The following is a 19,545-nucleotide window of genomic DNA, read 5'->3' on the forward strand; positions in this document are numbered from 1 at the left end:
GAATTTGCATTATAATAACAAACATCTACCTTCCATTTCACTTGTACAAGTGATGTACAAGCCAGTATGACTGGCAGATTCTTGGAGGGCATTAGGTTGCTTATATTTGCACATTTCCGAAAAAAGGCCTGTTACGTACACCATGCAAAATGTGTGGGTTTTACTTTTGTACTTTGTTTATTAAATTATTTAGCTCCCTTCAGGTCTAAATAAACAAAAATTTGCATAGCTCAAAATTCTTCATGTCAAGCCGTACATCACAGTTCACGTTTTGCGTGAGAATCGTGTAAACTTTTGTTCAACCTTTTACTTATTTTAACACTGATTTCTTAACTTATCAGATCATGGACAGTGCAACTGGCACTAATCTCAAAACATCTTTATTTTATTTAGAGTCATTTTTTTGCCACCATCTGGAGAATTCAGAAGATTCTAACATGTTGTAAATTGTTTGGATTGTTGTGTAAGACTGCAAGCTGTAGCAAGATTTGCCCTTTGCAAAAAAAAAAAAAAAGAAACATGTTACATCCAATACACCAGACATTAATTTTTTTCCCCTTCATTTATTTTAACAACTTTATGTTTGTATACATTGCTCACTGCTTTTAGGCAATTAATGCATAAAATGTTATAGGCATGTAAGACCATGTTTAAATAAATATGAAATATCTGTGTAACATAACTATGGGTAAAATACAATAAAAGCCTCATGTAAGAGCCTTTCAATCAAGTTATAATTTCCTCTGAAACGTATAGGCCTATTGTTGTACAATATACTGATAAAAAAAATTCAAAAATAAAAAAAATCTACTTTTGGGCTTCTCAATATTTAACAATTATATGGTTTATAATTATATTAATTTTCTTAATAAATATAACCAACATTTACTTAATATTCAGCGTATTTCGGACCATGAGCTATAAGCACAATGTATGAAACACAATGTAATATGTACATTTCTATTTTCACGACACGCATTAAATACCCACCTTTAACCATCGAGACGATGAACAATGGACCAAAGAAAGAATCCTAAATCAACAATCCATGCTGATTTATATGACTTGGGAAAGGCGAATGGCTGTATGTTAAGCAACATCCGATGGAAACCCGGTATTTTATCAGTGTACAGTTAAAATCGCCAACATGAACAAGCGTCTGGCGCTGCGCTGCTCATTAATACCGCACGCATTCAGAGAGGCGTGAAGCTGCAGGGCTGCTCTGATGGCCGCGAGTCGAACGCTTTCCACAGCAAAGCAGCGCTATTGTTCCCGCGAGTCCTTGGAGAAACCGGCCAGTCCCGAAGCACGGTGTGTTTCCCGAGAGTGTTGTCCTTTAAAAGTAGGAGTTGCAATTGAGGTATGCTCTTTCAAACCTGAGAATTCACGTAACTGTTAGGTCTTTTCCTCCTGTGTGACCCGTTTCCACTTCCTTCACGAGGACGCCTTGAAACCGCCTCACTGGAGAGGAGCACGACAAGGGCGGTTAGAAACCGCGCAATTTTTTTCTAATAATCTTTTTTTCCCCTCAGTGTGGAAAGGTCTCGTGAACTGATCGATTGATCGCCCAGACTAGAGAGTTTGTAGTTCAAGTTCAGATGAAATCGCGATGTCATGCTTCAATGACTGACAATGAAACTGAACGGGTGATTCAGAAAACTGAAAACATATACTTTGGTATTTCTTTCTTGAGCTTGTTTCACAGGCTGTGATTTTGTTGAAACTCCAGTAGTCAGTTTTACAGCTTCTCTGTATTCCCTTGTGGAAATTTTTAAAAGAAACAGACCACTGACAAGGGATTTTTTCCCATTTGAACAAATAAACACATGCACAACTTTATACCTGGTTAGTAAAATAATAAGCCTTCTTATAGTCATTATCAATTGCAAAGATGTTATTTCTGTATAAAAGGAAAATTAATGAAAAAGAAATAAGCCTTCAGTGAAGTGGTTTAGATAATCTCATAACCTGTGTTCAACTTCATATTAATCTAATCAAACTTTTTTTTAAGAACCACCAAATAGGATTATTTTTCCCATAAAGACCCTTTTATACTGTATGTAAAAAATATTAAACTAGTAATGCTATTATAAGACCACATTCTGTTTCCTAAATATAATAATTTACAGTTATATTGCCATTGTACAAAAGCCAAAGCAAAGTAATAAAATATTATCAGCAAAATATATAGTTTGACAGGTTATTTTTTTCTATATACTTCGCGGTTTAAAAAATATTGTCTTGCACCCTGGGTGTGCCCCCTGAAGCCAACAGTAGCAAGGAAAAACACTATAGAAAGATAGGCCTACAGTACAATCGCAAACTATTCTTGAAACTATGTGTCGCTAAATAGGCTAACTTTATTTTATTCCATTAAAAACTAAAATAAAATAGTTTTGCTTATCTCACAATTTCCGAAAACAGAATGAAAGCGTTATAGCTATACCAGATAATACAAGATCAAGCGTTGGACATAATCAAGATCTTAAGTTAACGTGTAACTTAATTTTTCGCGGAACCTCAAACGCCCCCTTGCGGTCTCTGGACCCAACTTCGTAAAATCCTTGGTCTGAGCCACTTAAATGGGCCTGCAACTCATACCATGAATGCTTTAGAGACTGGACTCATGTAGTGTGTGCTCATTGAGTAATAACCAGGTCCGCATCCATCTTTTTAATGAGTCGAGTTTGAGCGGCCTTGAAACTGCCCTCCAAAAATTCTTCGCTTGTTTTGATCATTCAAGTCTTGAAGGAAGGGGGGCTTGAAACAGTTCAACCTCCTTGTTCCATAATTGGTTTTGTAGAGCTGGCGAGGAGCCAAAGTGTTTACATGGAATTGATTGACATTTCTGTAGACCAATCATATGCTCCGTTGTGGAACGCGTCGGGTGAGCTTCGCGGAGGCGGAGCTTTGTTAAACAATGCTTGTTTCATCGCAGAAGAGTTTACCGAGAGCTACAGTGGTTTGAGCACAGGGCCTTCCCCCCGTATGTGCTTTCGCTCTGCGTAACTACGGATGGTTTGTAAATGGAGTGTGAGAAATTTTCCACAAGTCTCCGGATTTTGCGAAGAAACTGGATTTTATAAACCGAGTCGTCGTTTCAAGTAAGACGTCGCCAGCTATCATTCCGCACACGACCCGATACACAGTAACATGATGTTTATGAAGCAAAATCCGAGGCGCTTTATAAAAACAATGTGCTGTTTTCGCGGTGAAAATGCGGGGGATAGTTCGGCTTACAAGGTTTAATACGGCTTTCTCTGCAGCTCACTGAAACGCTGTGTTCGAAAGACTAACGTCTGGGCGGAAAAGTTTCGTTGCTGGAAATGGAAACGGGAAAGTTTGAAACGTGGCTCTCGCTCGGGTCTGTGTTGCCATCGTGAAGCATGGCTGGATAACACGCGCACATCTCAACTTGGACTCGTCCTTATTTTCAGTCGTGTTTTGATACCAGTTACTTAATCTCGACATTTGCTGCGACATTCACGCTACTAAAAGTTGCCCCGTGAAAAGGTCAGACGTTTGAATAGGGCGTTATGTAATTTTTTGTATTAACAATACTAACTGAAGTAATAACGTTACGTGAAATCATGTTTGGAAAAGAAGTGGAGCCACCTCATCCAATCCTAGTCCTGTGACATTAAGCCTTCAGGCTGCAGGGACAAACTGTTCAGCGAGGTATTGCGTCGTGTATATGCATGTTTCTGGGATACTACCGTGATAATGCACTTATCTAGATATTAAAACAAACTTAAATGCGTTATGCCGTAGCCCGTTTGGAGTAACGTTAGATAAACCTGGTTTGTTTGCAGACAAACGTTTCGGCAGAGGTCAATAATCTAGTCCGTTAAAAGGCAGCCTACAAGAAACAAGAAAAAGAAAAAAACAAACTGGTTTTACAATCATTAGCAGGTTTAGATCACCAACATCGCCAGAGGTGGTTGTTAAATTCGTCCGTTTTATAACATGTTGTTTTTACCGTTACGTGCACGTCGCGTGTTTTAAACACATGCGGACTGTCCGCTCTTGACCGTTTATATGCGGACTGTCCGCTCTTGACCGTTTATATGCGGACTGTCCGCTCTTGACCGTTTATATGCGGACTGTCCGCTCTTGACCGTTTATATGCGGACAACTGTACATACGTTTGAATGAACCTAGGTCACTTTGCGCGAACGATCGGTCAAGTCTCCACCAAAAGGCTGGATTTTCGCCCGATATACTGCCTGCAAGCAGATTACGAGAGGCATTACCGTCTGTTTATCCTAAAACGGACTTCTCGCGAGTGATATTAAACGTTTTGCTGTCGGTTTGCATTCTCACCGCTCGCACTAGAGAAGATTACTCTCTTTTTCCAGTGATCTAGTTGAGATTAAAACTGCGTCATTAAATGACAGCACTGCTTGTGTTCATCTCCGTATAATTTTGGATTCATTTCAGTAGTGATCCGCACCTATCGAGACTATTTCTTCTTCTGTTTTGTTTTTGTAGGTCGGCAGAATGCCGGATAAGGACACTGATTTGCCTAGGAATCTAAGGACATTATAGCCATTAAGACTGGCTTATTCGGATTTACCCGATCGGACTGTTTCTTTGATCAAGTTGGATCATTGTGGATGATGGATGGCCGAGACTTCGGACCCCCCAGATCTGTGCACGTACCGCCGCCCCTTCTCTCGGGGTTGCCCATGGAGTCACACCGGCTCAGCGCGGCGGCTGCGGCCGGCAGAATGCCACCGTCTCCCGGTCATCTGGGCGCGGGGCACCCGGCGGCTCTACACACTGGAAAATATCTCTCATCGGCCATGAACCTACATTCTCACCACAGTAAGTGCAGTTTTATTTTGTATTTTTTTCATCATTTCAGCAAACCAAACGGCAATTAAAAAAATGTCACTAACTTTTTTTTTTTTTAGCGTTTTGTAAACGATCTGCAGTTCTGTTTTTCACATGTTATATCGCTTGGTAAGACTTTACGGAAACATGGGGAGGTATGAATGATGTTTAATAATACCAATAATGATTTAATACTTCTGTTTAAATGAATGCGGATGGTATATGTGCGCGAATACGTTACATTTATAAAACACGTATAAAATACGAGTAATGATTCGTCTTAATATATACTATTCACAAAACCGGACTCGCCTTCGCATTTACATTGGCCTTCAGATGTACTCATAAACATTTATGGGAACAGTTGTTTTTAAAAGCAGTGCGTTATCAGCGCTCAAATCACCCGTACAATTCTTCTCTCCTCGCTCGCAAACAACACTATAAAGAAAAATGCTAAAACTGTGGAAAGTAATGCATGTTGGCGCAAGTTGAATTATTCAGCTGTTTGAGTAAAACACAAGGTGTCTTTTGGGCAAAAGACCTAATGTTTAAACTAGCATCTAATGAAAATCGACTAGATAGATTCATGACTGAAATTGCCCCATTTGTTTTCCATCACTCCCCCTCTCTGGCTGGGGCAAACACTACAATTATTGCTCTTCCCGAGTGAACTATTGCCTTCCCTGTCACTCAGTTATGTCACAGTGTCTGACCCTTGTGTTTTAAAATGCTCTTTAAAAGTCTACACTGCATATTAAAGAAAAAATATTTTTGCCAAGATGCTACATTTCGTTCTGTAAATGTGATGTTATTTAGATGCATATAGCTGAATTTTCAGTAGTAACTGTTGTATGGTCATGTGATTTAGTCATAATATATATATTTTTTGTAGTTGTCTTTATTAGGACACCGAGATCTGTACGTTGTGGTCATTATAAGATGACTGAAGTGTTACCCAAATCATTTTTAAGTTGAAAATATAATGAAAATGTCACACTTAATGACCCTTCTCAGGAAAATTCCAATAATTTGTGCTGCGGATAAGCGTTGGGCCATTTTTTTGTGTTTAATAACTGGATGCTAAAAAAACATTGTTGTGATGTCTTAAATACTGCAAAAAAGCTTTATTGCGAGGATATTGAGTTCAAGAAACTGACTAGAAAGAACTGTTGGTGTATTATGTTTCTGCAGCTAACAGATTTGAGGTTCTATTACTGTCTCAGTCAGTTATTGTGAAATGGTGGTTTGTGTCATGTGCTGTAATTGAAATTAATGCATTACAGTTATGTTGCTAAAATAATGCAGTAGTTGTTGTTTATTGTTATAGTTGTTAATAATTCTACTCTAATTCTTCATTAAACAAACGATTGCTAAACAGCGTTAATGATGCCATATAGAATAGCTGTCTTGTGTCCTGGGGCTGGACCCAAAGCAAATGATTGTAACAAATGTAGAACAAACCACCATCTGCATCAAAGATTATCACGAATGACAACAGTGCTGGCGTTGTTTGTTGAAAAAAAAATCTGTGGTTTTCCAGTGTAGTAACTATGTGAAAAAGTGATTGTCTTGTTTCACTAGTATATTGTTGATTTATTATATATATATATATAAGTAAGTTCCAGACTTTTTTTCTCTGAATAGATGTAACGTTCTGCAGATGTCAAAGAGAACCTTTAGATCTATGAAGAAAGGAGATTTTACTTTTAGGAGTGTGTAGCTTTCAGCAGTTTGCCATGCATATTTCCCATCTACCTGAGAGAGCTTTATATTAGTTCTAGTTGCCCTCACCCTAACCTTCAACTACCATGACATTTTTTTACATGGTGCTATTGGATGCTTTATACTGATAATATTTGGGTAGTGTAATAAATTGTCACAGCATTTGGCAGCACTTTATCGTTATTGAATGATTACCTTTCAGAGATGATTGTTTTATTATTGCGCAGAGCTTTGATGAGTCATCTAGTGGTTTAAATAATAATTAAAAAAAAAAGTGTTTTGTTGTGTGTGTGCGCATGCACGTCTCTCTTTATCTTGCAATTTCTTGTGTACAAGAATCAATAGAAACAAGACCTTTAAAGGGTATTTGGTGCTATTTTCTCATGAGCCCAAATATGTGCTTTTTAAATCTGTGCTATGTGCTAAAACATTTTTGGTGGCACTAAACAACCACACAGTGTCTTTGATGTAATTCTGACAATATTATATAAGTATTATATAAGTGCAATTATTTTTTAAATCTACTCCTTGCAAGTGGTCATCACACTGACTTTGTCAATGACATGTTTGTTTGTATTTAGCGACTTTTTCATAAATGGTCTTCATATGTAGCTGTAATGAGTGGCGGATACATAATGTTTTATGGAATGACTCAGTTTCCTGGGAACTGCCTGAACATTCCATTCTTTCCAATAATAACTGTTTGCATTTGGCAGCACTTTATCGTTATTGAATGATTCAGAGATGATTGTTTTATTATTGCCCAGAGCTTTGATGAGTCATCTAGTGGTTTAAATAATAATTAAAAAAAAAAGTATTTTGTTGTGTGTGTGTGTGTGCGCATGCACGTCTCTCTTTATCTTGCAATTTCTTGTGTACAAGAATCAATAGAAACAAGACCTTTAAAGGGTATTTGGTGCTATTTTCTCATGAGCCCAAATATGTGCTTTTTAAATCTGTGCTATGTGCTAAAACATTTTTTGTGGCACTAAACAACCACACAGTGTCTTTGATGTAATTCTGACAATATTATATAAGTATTATATAAGTGCAATTATTTTTAAAATCTACTCCTTGCAAGTGGTCATCACACTGACTTTGTCAATGACATGTTTGTTTGTATTTAGCGACTTTTTCATAAATGGTCTTCATATGTAGCTGTAATGAGTGGCGGATACATAATGTTTATGGAATGACTCAGTTTCCTGGGAACTGCCTGAACATTCCATTCTTTCCAATAATAACTGTTCAATAGCCAAATTTCCTCTCTTTGAAAGAGAAAACAGATTTCGGTTTCTTGTTCTGTTGGTTCACCAGATTCTATGGAATATGTTGTTTTTGTGACTAGATACATTAGTTACTGAACAGGATAGATGTAGTTTTTGGAGGAGTTAAGAGCAGCATGTGTGTGCACTGTAACTCGAATTTGTTTACCGTTCAGTATGGGGCACAACGTTGGGAAGTGAGCTTTTTAAATTATATTTTCAAGCACTTTGTACACTGACATGTTGAAGTTGTAAAGGAAGGCTGCTTTTGAACCCCAGTCTCACCAGATAACAAGGGATGGTAGCTTCTGGTTTGTTGGATTTAAACCAAGTCACATGGTGAAAGACTTGAGGGGCATGTGAGCAAAACTTCATGCCTGAAATTTTATGTGGAGTGTATGAAAATATGTAATTTGAATCTTGAATGTACATGGCCTTGTACATGTGGGGTGGAAAGAAAACGATCTCAGTTTGTGCCATATGTGTGCTTCCCAACAGGTTCAGAACTGTACTGGTTTTCACCCAGCTGTTCGTCATACTGCATTACTTGCCACTGATACTAGGGCCTTTCGCACCGCTTTAGTTCCAGAACTAAATGTACAGTACTGAAGTACTGGGACGATTTTGCGCGAACTATTTCCCAGTACTATTTAAAGGGTTGCATTCGCACCGACAGTGTGTACTAAGAAGTGACATAAGCCGGTCGACAGCGTCGTCATTTGTGCTCGGCATTCAACAACAGAAACAAAGAAGAACAACGTTAACAACAGGACGATGGAGGATGCTGTGATCGGAGCTCAGGGCTCGACACTTACTTTTCTTTTTAGGAGCACTTGTGCTCCTAACTTAAAAAATTTAGGAGCACCTTCTAAACAATAATCCAAAATGTTATCAAAAAGTAGCCTTTCCATTACGAGGTGATATTTGACTCCTCTAACTTTATTAAAAGTATGTCATCTTTTGTCAAATTCTTAAAAAAATTATATTTTATAAGCTTTTTAAAAATTGTAATTAAAACGACAGAATAGGAGTAGAATAAGAAACATAAGTTAAAAATCAAATGAAATCAATATTAACAAAATTACTTTGTAGAGATGGCACAGAAGAACACAAAAGTGGCTTGATGTACTTTCAGACATTTAATGAGGTTCAGAAGTGGAATGAGTGCAATTAAATCCATAAATTCATGATGACATTAATGTTTTAAATATAACATTTTGAATATAGAAATATTAAATGATTTAAATAACTGAAAAGATACTTTAAAAATTAAACAAACTGCCAGCAGGTGGCGGTAAGTCACTGTTTTTGTTGTGTCTCACGGGTTTCACAATAATGGACATGGAAAGTTGATGTATACCTAAAACGATTGAAAGAATGGAAAGGAGGACTAAGAATCTCCAACGACAACTGGCAGTGCTACATTTGCTACAAGTGCCTGCACTTCAGCATCCGTCCATCTATCGCTGTTCTCTATACTTTGCGAAATAAGTTGACACTATGTTTACACGGCGTTTTAAATCATGGCGGGTGAGGGCGTTTTCATACGCGTTTGGCCAATCAATGTCTACTTACGCCACGAGTAGTACCAGTTGCGCTGGTTAGACCCTGCTCTGGAGTAGGAGCTAATTTGGTTCTCGAAAAAGGCAGTCCGGTACTAAAATCGCACCCAGTTCTGGTGGTGCGAAAATGCCAAAAAGTGCGTAGTTCCACCATTAGTTCTGGTACTATGAAAAGTTTCCCGCGGTGCGAAAGGCCCTACTGTAAGGCTTTGTAGAATTGTCTAGAAAAAAAAAGAATGTCGTTTCCCGCGGTGCGAAAGGCCCTACTGTAAGGCTTTGTAGAATTGTCTAGAAAAAAAAAGAATGTCGTTTCCCGCGGTGCGAAAGGCCCTACTGTAAGGCTTTGTAGAATTGTCTAGAAAAAAAAAGAATGTCGTTTCCCGCGGTGCGAAAGGCCCTACTGTAAGGCTTTGTAGAATTGTCTAGAAAAAAAAAGAATGTCGTTTCCCGCGGTGCGAAAGGCCCTACTGTAAGGCTTTGTAGAATTGTCTAGAAAAAAAAAGAATGTCGTTTCCCGCGGTGCGAAAGGCCCTACTGTAAGGCTTTGTAGAATTGTCTAGAAAAAAAAAGAATGTCGTTTCCCGCGGTGCGAAAGGCCCTACTGTAAGGCTTTGTAGAATTGTCTAGAAAAAAAAAAGAATGTCAGCAGTAGTTGTGGTGAGGATAGAGGCATGTAAATGAGTGATTTAGTTCGTAATAATGTTTGTCTCTTAAACTTGAGAAGAGTAGATGTTTGAGCAAACTAAATGAAGGGTAAATGTGGCTCTGTTTTGGGAAAGGGGTGGGTGTACCTTTTGGAGGTTTTGCACCAGCTTGTGAAGCAAACATGTACAACATTGAACACTCGTTCCAAAAATTTCACGCATGAATCCAACTCACCAGATGGCTGTTATTCTTGGATTTCAAAGTGACAACATTTTTTCCCTTAACTTTAATGCTTTACATTGCTGTTATGGAAAGCTTTTACTGAAATGGGGTTGTAGAGCATTTCTAATAAGAAGTGCATTTTTTTCCACAGGACTTATCTGTAATTTGTCTTAATGGCAACCATTTTTCTGCAATCTGACAAGGGCCCTTTGCATTGCACACATTGTTTATGAACTGTACATCTCTGCCTTTTATGTAACTGATTCTTAGACGGTTAGTACATTTACCTACTCATTTGATTCGCTTCTAAAGATCAACTGATTCAAATATGTTTTGAACACCTCTTGATATTTACAGTGCAGCAATTTAAAACAGACCTGTAAACATGGCAGAAATTATATGAATCATCACCTAAAGTTGAGCTTTTGGCATCTGGTAGGAAATGGCAGCGAATGTTGAGAGCTTATAGAGATGGTTTGAGAAACATGAATCCAGGAGCATTTTATAGGTAGGCTATATAATATAATCTGCCCATCTGTTGGTCTTCACATTTAACACTGAACATCCCACTGAAGAAGGAATGTAGCAAAGTATTATGCATAACAGCACATCTCTACAACATTACATTTTAGCCTTCTTTATTTTATATAATGCAATTTATATGACAATGTAATTAAAGCGATTGATCTAGATGGATATACTCACCTTTCATGATACTGATGTTTAGGGACATTAGAATCAACATGATTGTTCTGTAGTTGGGAAGGAGGATGAAAGAAAACAAGGTTAAATTGTGTAATGCTCGATGTCTGTGTAATGGCTGACATGTTCACAGATTTTTAAAGGATATTAATCTGAAGATTAAATGGCTTCCTGAACCTCAGAGAATGATTCACCAAGTTCGTTTTGACCTGCACTTTCTGGTTGATGGTTTTTCCTTTCTCATTGTCCGAGTCAGATTGTCTTGTTCAGACTGAACAAGCATAAATAATTTTTTACTTCCTTATATCAGTAATGCCAGCCTTAGTAATTGTAATAGCCTTACTAATAGGGGGACGTTAATGATTGTTGAACGTGTTGAAACATAATGCACGAAACGTGCCTTTCTACTCCACAGCCCACTTGTTTAACAGGATTTCGATGCATCATGGGAAAATGCAAATCTTCACTTGATATGCCTTTGAAGTGCGCTGCCTTTTGGAATGTACAATTGATCGATTTTCATATGGCGCATCAGAGGATCCCGGGGTTTTAGCCCTGCTGGTGGTTTATGGGCTGTTTTTAATAGAGGACCCTGGTGTTTGGCCTCAAGATAGGAATGACTGCCTCCACATGGTTCACTCCCCTCTAGATTTTGGGGTTTGTTTTATTGATTCCATTTGAGCACCCTCTTTTTGCTAAAACCCCAAATGGCAGCTCGGTTTTATGTGCTTTTTAAAAAAATTTTTTTGAAGAACTATCTTTCCTGTTGTTACAGCAGTTTGTGGGTATCCAGAGCATGAATGTTTCTGTTGTTACATTTGTTATTTCAGCCATTTCCTTTTAATAAGCTGTATGCTATACCGCCGTTTTGATGACTCCTAAAGAAATGGCTGCGCTGCCTTAATCAGGAAGGGAACAAACCCTCATTTATAACCTGAAGGGTGTTTTTAGGGGGGAAAACCCACTTGTAAAAATGGCCTTTGCCATCCAGGTGTTATCCTTTCCCGCTCTGTATGCTGAGGCTTCAAGGTTACAGGAACCTTCCTATAAAGAGCACGGAGGGGAAAAGAGCTATACCAGTGATTGTTGCCATTTTTTTAGCAACGGGATGTGGCAAGAGCCGAATTAATGTGTGACCGTCCTCGCTGCTGTCTGGTTCTATCACAGCAGTGGAACTTACTCTGTCGACTGCCTGCAGCGTGGGCCAGCAGCGGGCCGTAGTAGACAGTATGAGACCTGTCCCTCATTGTGATCTACTGTGACAGGCGAGGAGCTCAGCTGCAAGGGTGAATGGTAAAATGCAGGAGTCCAACCCCCTTTCGTCCTGAGTGGTATGGCAGGAGCGAAGGGACTAATGGAAAGAGAGCAGGAGGGGGGAGGATGTGTGTAAACGTCCTGCAGCCTTGACTTTCCTCTGAATTAAACATAAAGTGTTTAGTGTCCTGGCGCGCAGACCCCATTTGCTCATCCTACATGGGTTATGCGCTGTGCACATTTGAAATAAACTGCCCCGGCTGTTAGATGTACTCATGTGAGTGTGTTTTATGAGGAGTGCTGGGGTGTCACTGGAGGGTGTTTGCAGCTTTATTTTTTCTTGTTTTAAGTAACCGGATGATTTTGAGTTTTTTTTTTTCTTTCTTTTTCTTTTTTTTGTTGTTTTGCGTTATTTGAAGCCTTTTTCTCTGAACGTTTGATCTTTAGTCTTCCTTCATAATGCTGCTCAAAAAAATCCTGGGAGGGCCAGGAACTAATACAAAATTCCCTTTAGAATGATCCCATTGTAGGAAATGGAACATCCTTGATTTAACATCTGCAAGAAGTGGCAGTGGGGAAAAATGTAATTTGACTGTAAGTGATTGGAAGGCTGATAAGATCAAGTTTCTATGTAGCAGAACCTCATGGCCTAAAAAAAACTACAGTGTGTCTGTGCTGTCTAATTCAGATCTCTTTGCTAAAGGACAAAACAGAAATAGCCAGCTGATTTATGCCACGTTTAGGTTTGCTCGCTTCACATTTATTATTGGGATTTTAGATATTTACTTTTTTTTTGTGTCACTATATACCAAGTTGCTGTACAATAACAATAAGTAATAATGCATTATTATATTATATTGTATTACACTACATTGCATTGTATTATATTACATTATATTAGGGTTCAGTTATGTTAGCTCATATTATTAATATTATTTTATTTAATTTTTTCTTCAGGTTTGATTTTCAAACCTTTGCCATAATTTTTTTTTTTAATGTAATTTGGTATCTAAAAATGATTTTATAGGCTGAAAATGGCATTTTACAGTACATTGAGTCACTATCAGTAATAATTATTGTTCTCAACTGAAGTTGATGAGACTGCATGTGCACACAGGTCTGAAGGATGGGCCAAAGGGCAGTGAGGGTGGTGTTGTGGCCGGCCGGCCTGCATGAGGATGGGGTAGTTTGTGTCGGGGGAAGGGCCACACAGGGTAGCAGTGACCTGACCTGGGATTAGGCTGTGCCTCTGAAAAGCTAACAAAGGATGTGAAATGAAAGCCAGCCCTGCTCTCATATCACTGACTCCAGTTACAGTGCCTGCAACAAAATGCTGAAGACGCTTGTACAGTTTTAGCTTGTCCAGTTGTGGAAGACATTTACCAATTGAAAAATGTTGTATTCATTTAGTTTCCTTAATTACATAGATTGTTAGTGCAATTTTTTTTCTTTAAATGTGCAGGTAAGCAACTAGTTTTACATTTGAGTAATCTTGGTAAAGCATTACATTTATTAGTGTTATTTGTTAGAGTTCTCATAAACCGTTACTAGGCATGCCATATATGAAGCTGCATTCATCAGCTGCCATGTTTGAAGTTTAAGAAGGAAAGAAAATACTATCTGAATTGGATTTTGTTAAACTAGAACTTGCAGTACAGCAGCAGTTTGAAGAAATTTCCAGTGGTCCGGAATGTTATACTTAAATGGTAATTAAAAAAAAAAATTATTTAGAAATTGATTACATTTTTATTTATTATAAATGTATTCTTTGACCATTGTTTTTATTTTTATTCTTTAATATTAATAACAACATTAATAATTCACAGGAACCTTTTTTTTTCTTTCTCCTGAGGCATTTGTCATCATGTGCTAATTTGTGTGAGGAAAGATGAAAGGGTCAGGTGAAATCAGCATCCTGTGTAATATCTGGAATGGTGGGATCTTGAATTTGGGCACAAAGCCTTATTTTCCATGTCACTGATGTACAATGCTGTTCTTTTATAATGAAAAGGTGATGAGCAGCTTTTCTTCAGTGCAGATATTAATGTTAGTAGGGCAGTACGTTACATCACACTGCTGTTTGAAGTAGATATGATTGGAAAGCTGCCACATAATACAGAGCTGCCTCTGTGGTTTTATTCCATGCTGGGGTTTTTTTTTTTGTCTTTTTGTTTCATGTTTCATTGTGGGCAAGAATTTGCAAATTTTCATTGAATGCGCACGTCATTCTTTGGCCACAAGGTCACGGCTCTGGCTGCTGGCAGCACCTTAAAAAGGCACACTGTGAACAAATGCTACTTTTGTAACTTTAACAGCATTCTGTCTTGAAAGGAGGGATTGAATGTTGATGGTCACAAATGTGCTTGACCTTTCTATTGCTGGCTCATGTTTCTGCCTCTCCTGGTAACCAATCAGGTGTTGGGTGGAGCTCAAAGGAATATCCTCTGACAGCAATAGAACACATACTTTATTTAAATTATAGATTTAGTTGAGTCTTTGTACTTCAACTGTTTAAATAATAAAGAAAAGTAAATTTGGTCCTGAATCATATTTACTTCCCATATGCTTCGAGTACGTATTCTGCTCAGACTAAAGGACAAACTCTGCATGCAAAACTAAACATTCACTATTGTATACAACAAAGGGCCATGTATAATCCTTGCCATTTTCTAGGATGAATTGCTGCCCCGACACATTGTTTAACACCGTTGTAGGCTCGGTAGTTGAATAGGCAGTGACGCCTGAACTTGACACGTAGAAGCTTGTTTATTAGACAAAGATTACCTCAGTATGTTGGATTTACCACTATAGGCAGCAATTATTTTGTCACTCTTTTCCTGTCAAAACATCTGAACAAAAGTTTCAGTTTGAGCCCTGCAGTGCGAGTGAGGTGCAGGAATTCGGTGTATTGTATAAGATCCAGGTTGACTTGTAAGAACTGGTACATTTTGACATGTTTTGTTTCTTTGCAGGTGATGCATTGAGCTGAGGTAGAACCCCAAATTACTTGTTTTCCATTGGGCCATTAAAATGTGCCGAACTTAATGGATAGGAATGCTTACAAAAATATCTGTACAAAAACATCAGGGAGATTTAAAGAAAAACGCAACAACTTAAATGTATGCTTTCCCCAAGTGAGTGTTGTTTGCTCAACAAGGATGGTGTTTAATTCTTAATGGTAGGCTAGTAGTAAAAGTCGAACAGCTGTTTTCCACCATAATCACTGGACTACCAGTAGGGTAAGTTAAAAGGAACTGCCACGTAAACTTTTTTTCTTTTTCTTTTTAATGGCAGAAACTAGCAAGGACCTTGTTAGATCTCTGTTTTGATTTCGTGCAAAGATTTTTGCTCTTCTGTTATGTATTTGGGTATCAAAACAAGAGAAATAAATGAATAATTCCAGTTTTTAAAATTCTGCAACCTTGAGTAGAAGATGCTATTGTAAGATATTAGGGTTTAGTGTGATAAAAATATAATTTAGTGTCTGCTATTGGTCGACAAACAAATGTTTTCATTGATTGAAACAATGTTGCTATGTTAGAATAATCATTGCATGTTGCTCTTAGGCCCAATCCCAATTCTACCCCTTAGCCCTTCCCCTTTCCCCTACCCCTCCGTTTCGCGCGTTCACGTGAATGGGTAGGGGTCTCTCAATTCCCTTTTGGTTGGAGGGGTAGGGGTAGGGGAAAGGCCAGACAGCCCTTCAAACGAAAATTTTTCGGGACCACACTTCAAACGAAGGGGTATGAATTATCTTAGCGTAAACCGGCTTCAGGGGCAACATGGCTGCCCGAGTGAACAAAAAGACACATAAATGTAAGCATTTTTGGCATTAATAAAGATTTTAACGAAAAGTAATCATTTGTTTTGTTACATTCAATCGTGAGTTCATATTTACGGTCATGTTACTCAAAGAAATGTTTGCAAAAAATCGTTAATGTTTGCTAACTAACATCATATCATTATAAACTGCACGATGGTGCCACAACATAATTTCATGTCTGATCAGGGCGATAACCACCGTAGACATTGAGGGGGGCTAGTCCCCCCAATAATTAGAAATTGCTAAACCCTTTTCTCAAATATTGCCAATTCAAGAGAGAGAGAGAGAGAGAGAGAGATGAAAGTTGCGCGTCTGTGCGTTTCTCCTTTTAGAGTGAGTTTACTTAAAAAAAATAAATAAATAAATAAACCAACCACCGATTTTATACTCTCGTTGCTGGAAAATATACTGTAGCGATTCAGTATTTAAACTGTTATTAATAAAAGTCGTGGGGCAGCGTTGACAAGTTTCTTTTCTCCTGGATGTGTGAGCTGCGCGATCTCCGATAGATAGATATATACATACAGTATATATGTGTTTGTGTGTGTGTGTGTCAGTAAGCAGCGCATTAATATAGAACGGTAATTAAAGGCTCTAATGCACACCAGTATAGGTGTGTGTATGTGTGTAGCTAAAATACAGACTACTTCATTATAAAGAAAAATAAAATAAACATGAAAAAATATAGGCCTATGTATATTTATAATCTATGACAAAAAATTATCATAAACTATGTTAGTGGTTAATTCGGCAGCAAAAGTTATTTTAGAAAAATCAGTGCACGATAATTTTAGAAATCCAAACATTTAGTGAAAACTATTTTGTGGGGAACAAATAAGTGTTGCACTAAATATGGTAAAATGTTACACATTGCTTTTTGTATTATTATGAAATCCATTCATTAAAAACATTCATGAATGTATTTACTATAAAATTAAAATACATTTCTTTTAAATGTATATTATATTTTTTAATAAGACAACAACATATGAAACAAATACAGTGCAGCACGAACTGTTTTTATACAGTCAACCCTCTATGGACACCTTGGCAATTGAATCGCCATTGGCTAGTATATATTTTTTTTGTTTACTCGCCAGACTGAAATAAAAATAAATAAATATATATATACAGTGGGTACGGAAAGTATTGAGCATGCTTTACTCTACTGCATTGTAATGTCTATCATAATGTCGTCTATTGTCGTGTGGGAGTGCTCTTTATGTTTTTCAGAGCAGGTGGTGGGCTTTGAAGGGCCAGTTAAGAGTGGCTCTGAGTATTTTAACGGTCCCGTTTTCTTTGCCACAGTTTAAGACCTTATTCTGTTTAGTGTCTCTCTTTTCTCTAATTTACAACAGTTCTTTCTGAATTGTTTTTAAGGGTCTGGCTTTAATAATAAGGGCTGTTGGTTGAGGAATTGCGAAAGCTCACTGCAAGGCCTGTTGGGTTGCAGTTGAGTTGAGCAACATAAGCAATTAGGAAATTCCTGTGTCTTATTCAGCTGGTCTCTGACAGTGGCCATTTCGTTTGGAGGAAGAAAATAGTTGAATCCTTCTGAAAAACTCATGTTAAGGAATTTAACTATTTCTGACCTACTGAACTTCTTGTGTTTTTCTTCATGCATCTGAGGTGACAACTGTGAGCGCTATAAAGCTGAGTGATTGGAAACAATTAACGTGCCCTGCAAACTCTGGGTTCAGAGGGATTATATGCCACTGGAAAATGTTTGCAGATGGGATATGAATATTTCAGAGAAAATGTGAAACAACTGACTTTGTAAATTCCCATTGAGACCTCCTTGGATGTACTTCTAGGTAAACAATCTTGTGGCACTGATCAGGGCAACAGTTTTTGGTTGCCGTTGTGTTGTGGTTCTCACACTGCACTCAGAAACTGCATGCAGACACAATGCTAGCTTTGAGGTTTTGTTTTATTTATTTGACAGGAGCTGCTGCTTATGTTACAGGCCGTGGCGCAGACATGACTGTGATTCCTTTTCGAGTGGAGCGTTTACCCTACAGAAATGTCAAAAGAGAACTTGTTGTCAGCCAAAACTTAATAATATGCAAGAATGTTTACTGTAAGTGACCAAATGTCTGGACAAACTTGGGATTCAGTCATTCCAGCTGCACACAAAAGTGAAGTACACAGCCATAGACAAGCATGGACCATATTGAAAAGCTTTAGGATGTGATGTGGGGCCATCACTGGATGCCACCTCTTTAAAATATCATGAAGTTCATCACATTTCAGTTTTGTCCTCATGCTCTCGGATATGGAAAGGAAACACAAAGATGACTTTTTGAAAGAGTTTAGGCAAAGCCCTTTCCTGTTTTAATACGTCAATACACACATGCACAAAAAATGGCCAATGCAGAAATGAGGTGGGATTGACATGGGAATTGCATAACTTGATTGACCTACACAGAGCATTGAAATCAACCTGAATGAACACCTTTGGAATGAAGCTGAATGCCAGCTAGCCTGTCTGAAATTAATGTTCTTGGACTGGATGGAGCCAAATCCCATTCCAACAAAAATGTAGCCTCAAATAGGGACTAGGCATGCAAAAATGTATTCCTATGCTTTGACCTGATAATTAAGAAAAATCATTCAGTAACTGACTAATAACCCTTTCTTTGCTGTTAAAGGGAAATTACTGAACCTAAACATAGGAGTCTGATAAAAATGCTCATATAGGGCTGGGCAATATGGCCAAAAAATAAAAAATAAATTAATATCAGTCGATATCGATAATTATCACAATAAATGTCAAATCTTTATTTCTTTCAAGTTTAAAGCCAGATTTTTGCTCCAAAGTGAAAGTTGTAGAAACCAGACCATTAATTTTCCTTAAAAATATCTAAATAGAAAAATGTATTTCTTAGTTTCTGCTTGTTCTAATGAGTAACATTGTTTCAATTAAGAAACAGGTTTGGGTTGCCTGATAATATTAATAATATCATCACTTTTTGTCTCTTAGAAATGCACATTTGATAGTAGCTTGAGTTAGGATGCAGAGGTACATTTTTGTTCATTATCAAAATCAGTAACATCTTTTTGAATTTGAAAAGTTTTATATGGTTAAATTTATTCTGACAAAGTTTTTATTTATTTATTTTTTAAATTAAGCATTGGTCTCCCATAGTAGCATACATTTAAATAATGATAAACACCGTTAAAACTACACACATTGCACCTCAATACCATGGTAAAAATATAACTATATGGTTTTTAGGTAGCCTATTTGTATGAAAAACAGTCTAAAAACATTCAGTATAAATGCACATGCACAATACATGCTTACAAGTATATACCATTATTTTAATGAAATTCAGTGTGAATATCCCAAATTTCTGCCACAATACCATGGTGCAGTGAGTGTTACTACAGTAAATCCATGGTAAATGATGGAGATTTGTAGATTGAAAAGCCTTCTGACTGTCTCGTTGCACACAGTGTTTCTCCTGTTTGGCTTTAAACTAGTTTAAATCACCGAGTCATTTGTGTTCAT

The 19,545-nt window shown here is 37.6% G+C and overlaps 1 protein-coding gene across 1 annotated transcript in view; it reads left to right on the top strand.

The window, feature by feature from the left end:
* The first annotated feature begins 2,920 nt into the window (after positions 1 to 2,920).
* The window catches only part of LOC107592445 (trinucleotide repeat-containing gene 18 protein-like), a 77,878-nt gene continuing 61,253 nt past the window's right edge, over positions 2,921 to 19,545 (top strand). Inside the window, exons 1-2 of the mRNA XM_016281962.1 lie at positions 2,921 to 3,104; positions 4,492 to 4,827. Coding sequence (XP_016137448.1) covers positions 4,617 to 4,827 — 211 coding nt within the window. The 5' untranslated portion in view covers positions 2,921 to 3,104; positions 4,492 to 4,616. The remainder of the gene's footprint in view (positions 3,105 to 4,491; positions 4,828 to 19,545) is intronic.

Source organism: Sinocyclocheilus grahami, unplaced genomic scaffold, assembly GCF_001515645.1.
Source record: "Sinocyclocheilus grahami isolate Dianchi unplaced genomic scaffold, SAMN03320097.WGS_v1.1 scaffold9.1, whole genome shotgun sequence".
Classification (NCBI taxonomy): domain Eukaryota; kingdom Metazoa; phylum Chordata; class Actinopteri; order Cypriniformes; family Cyprinidae; genus Sinocyclocheilus; species Sinocyclocheilus grahami.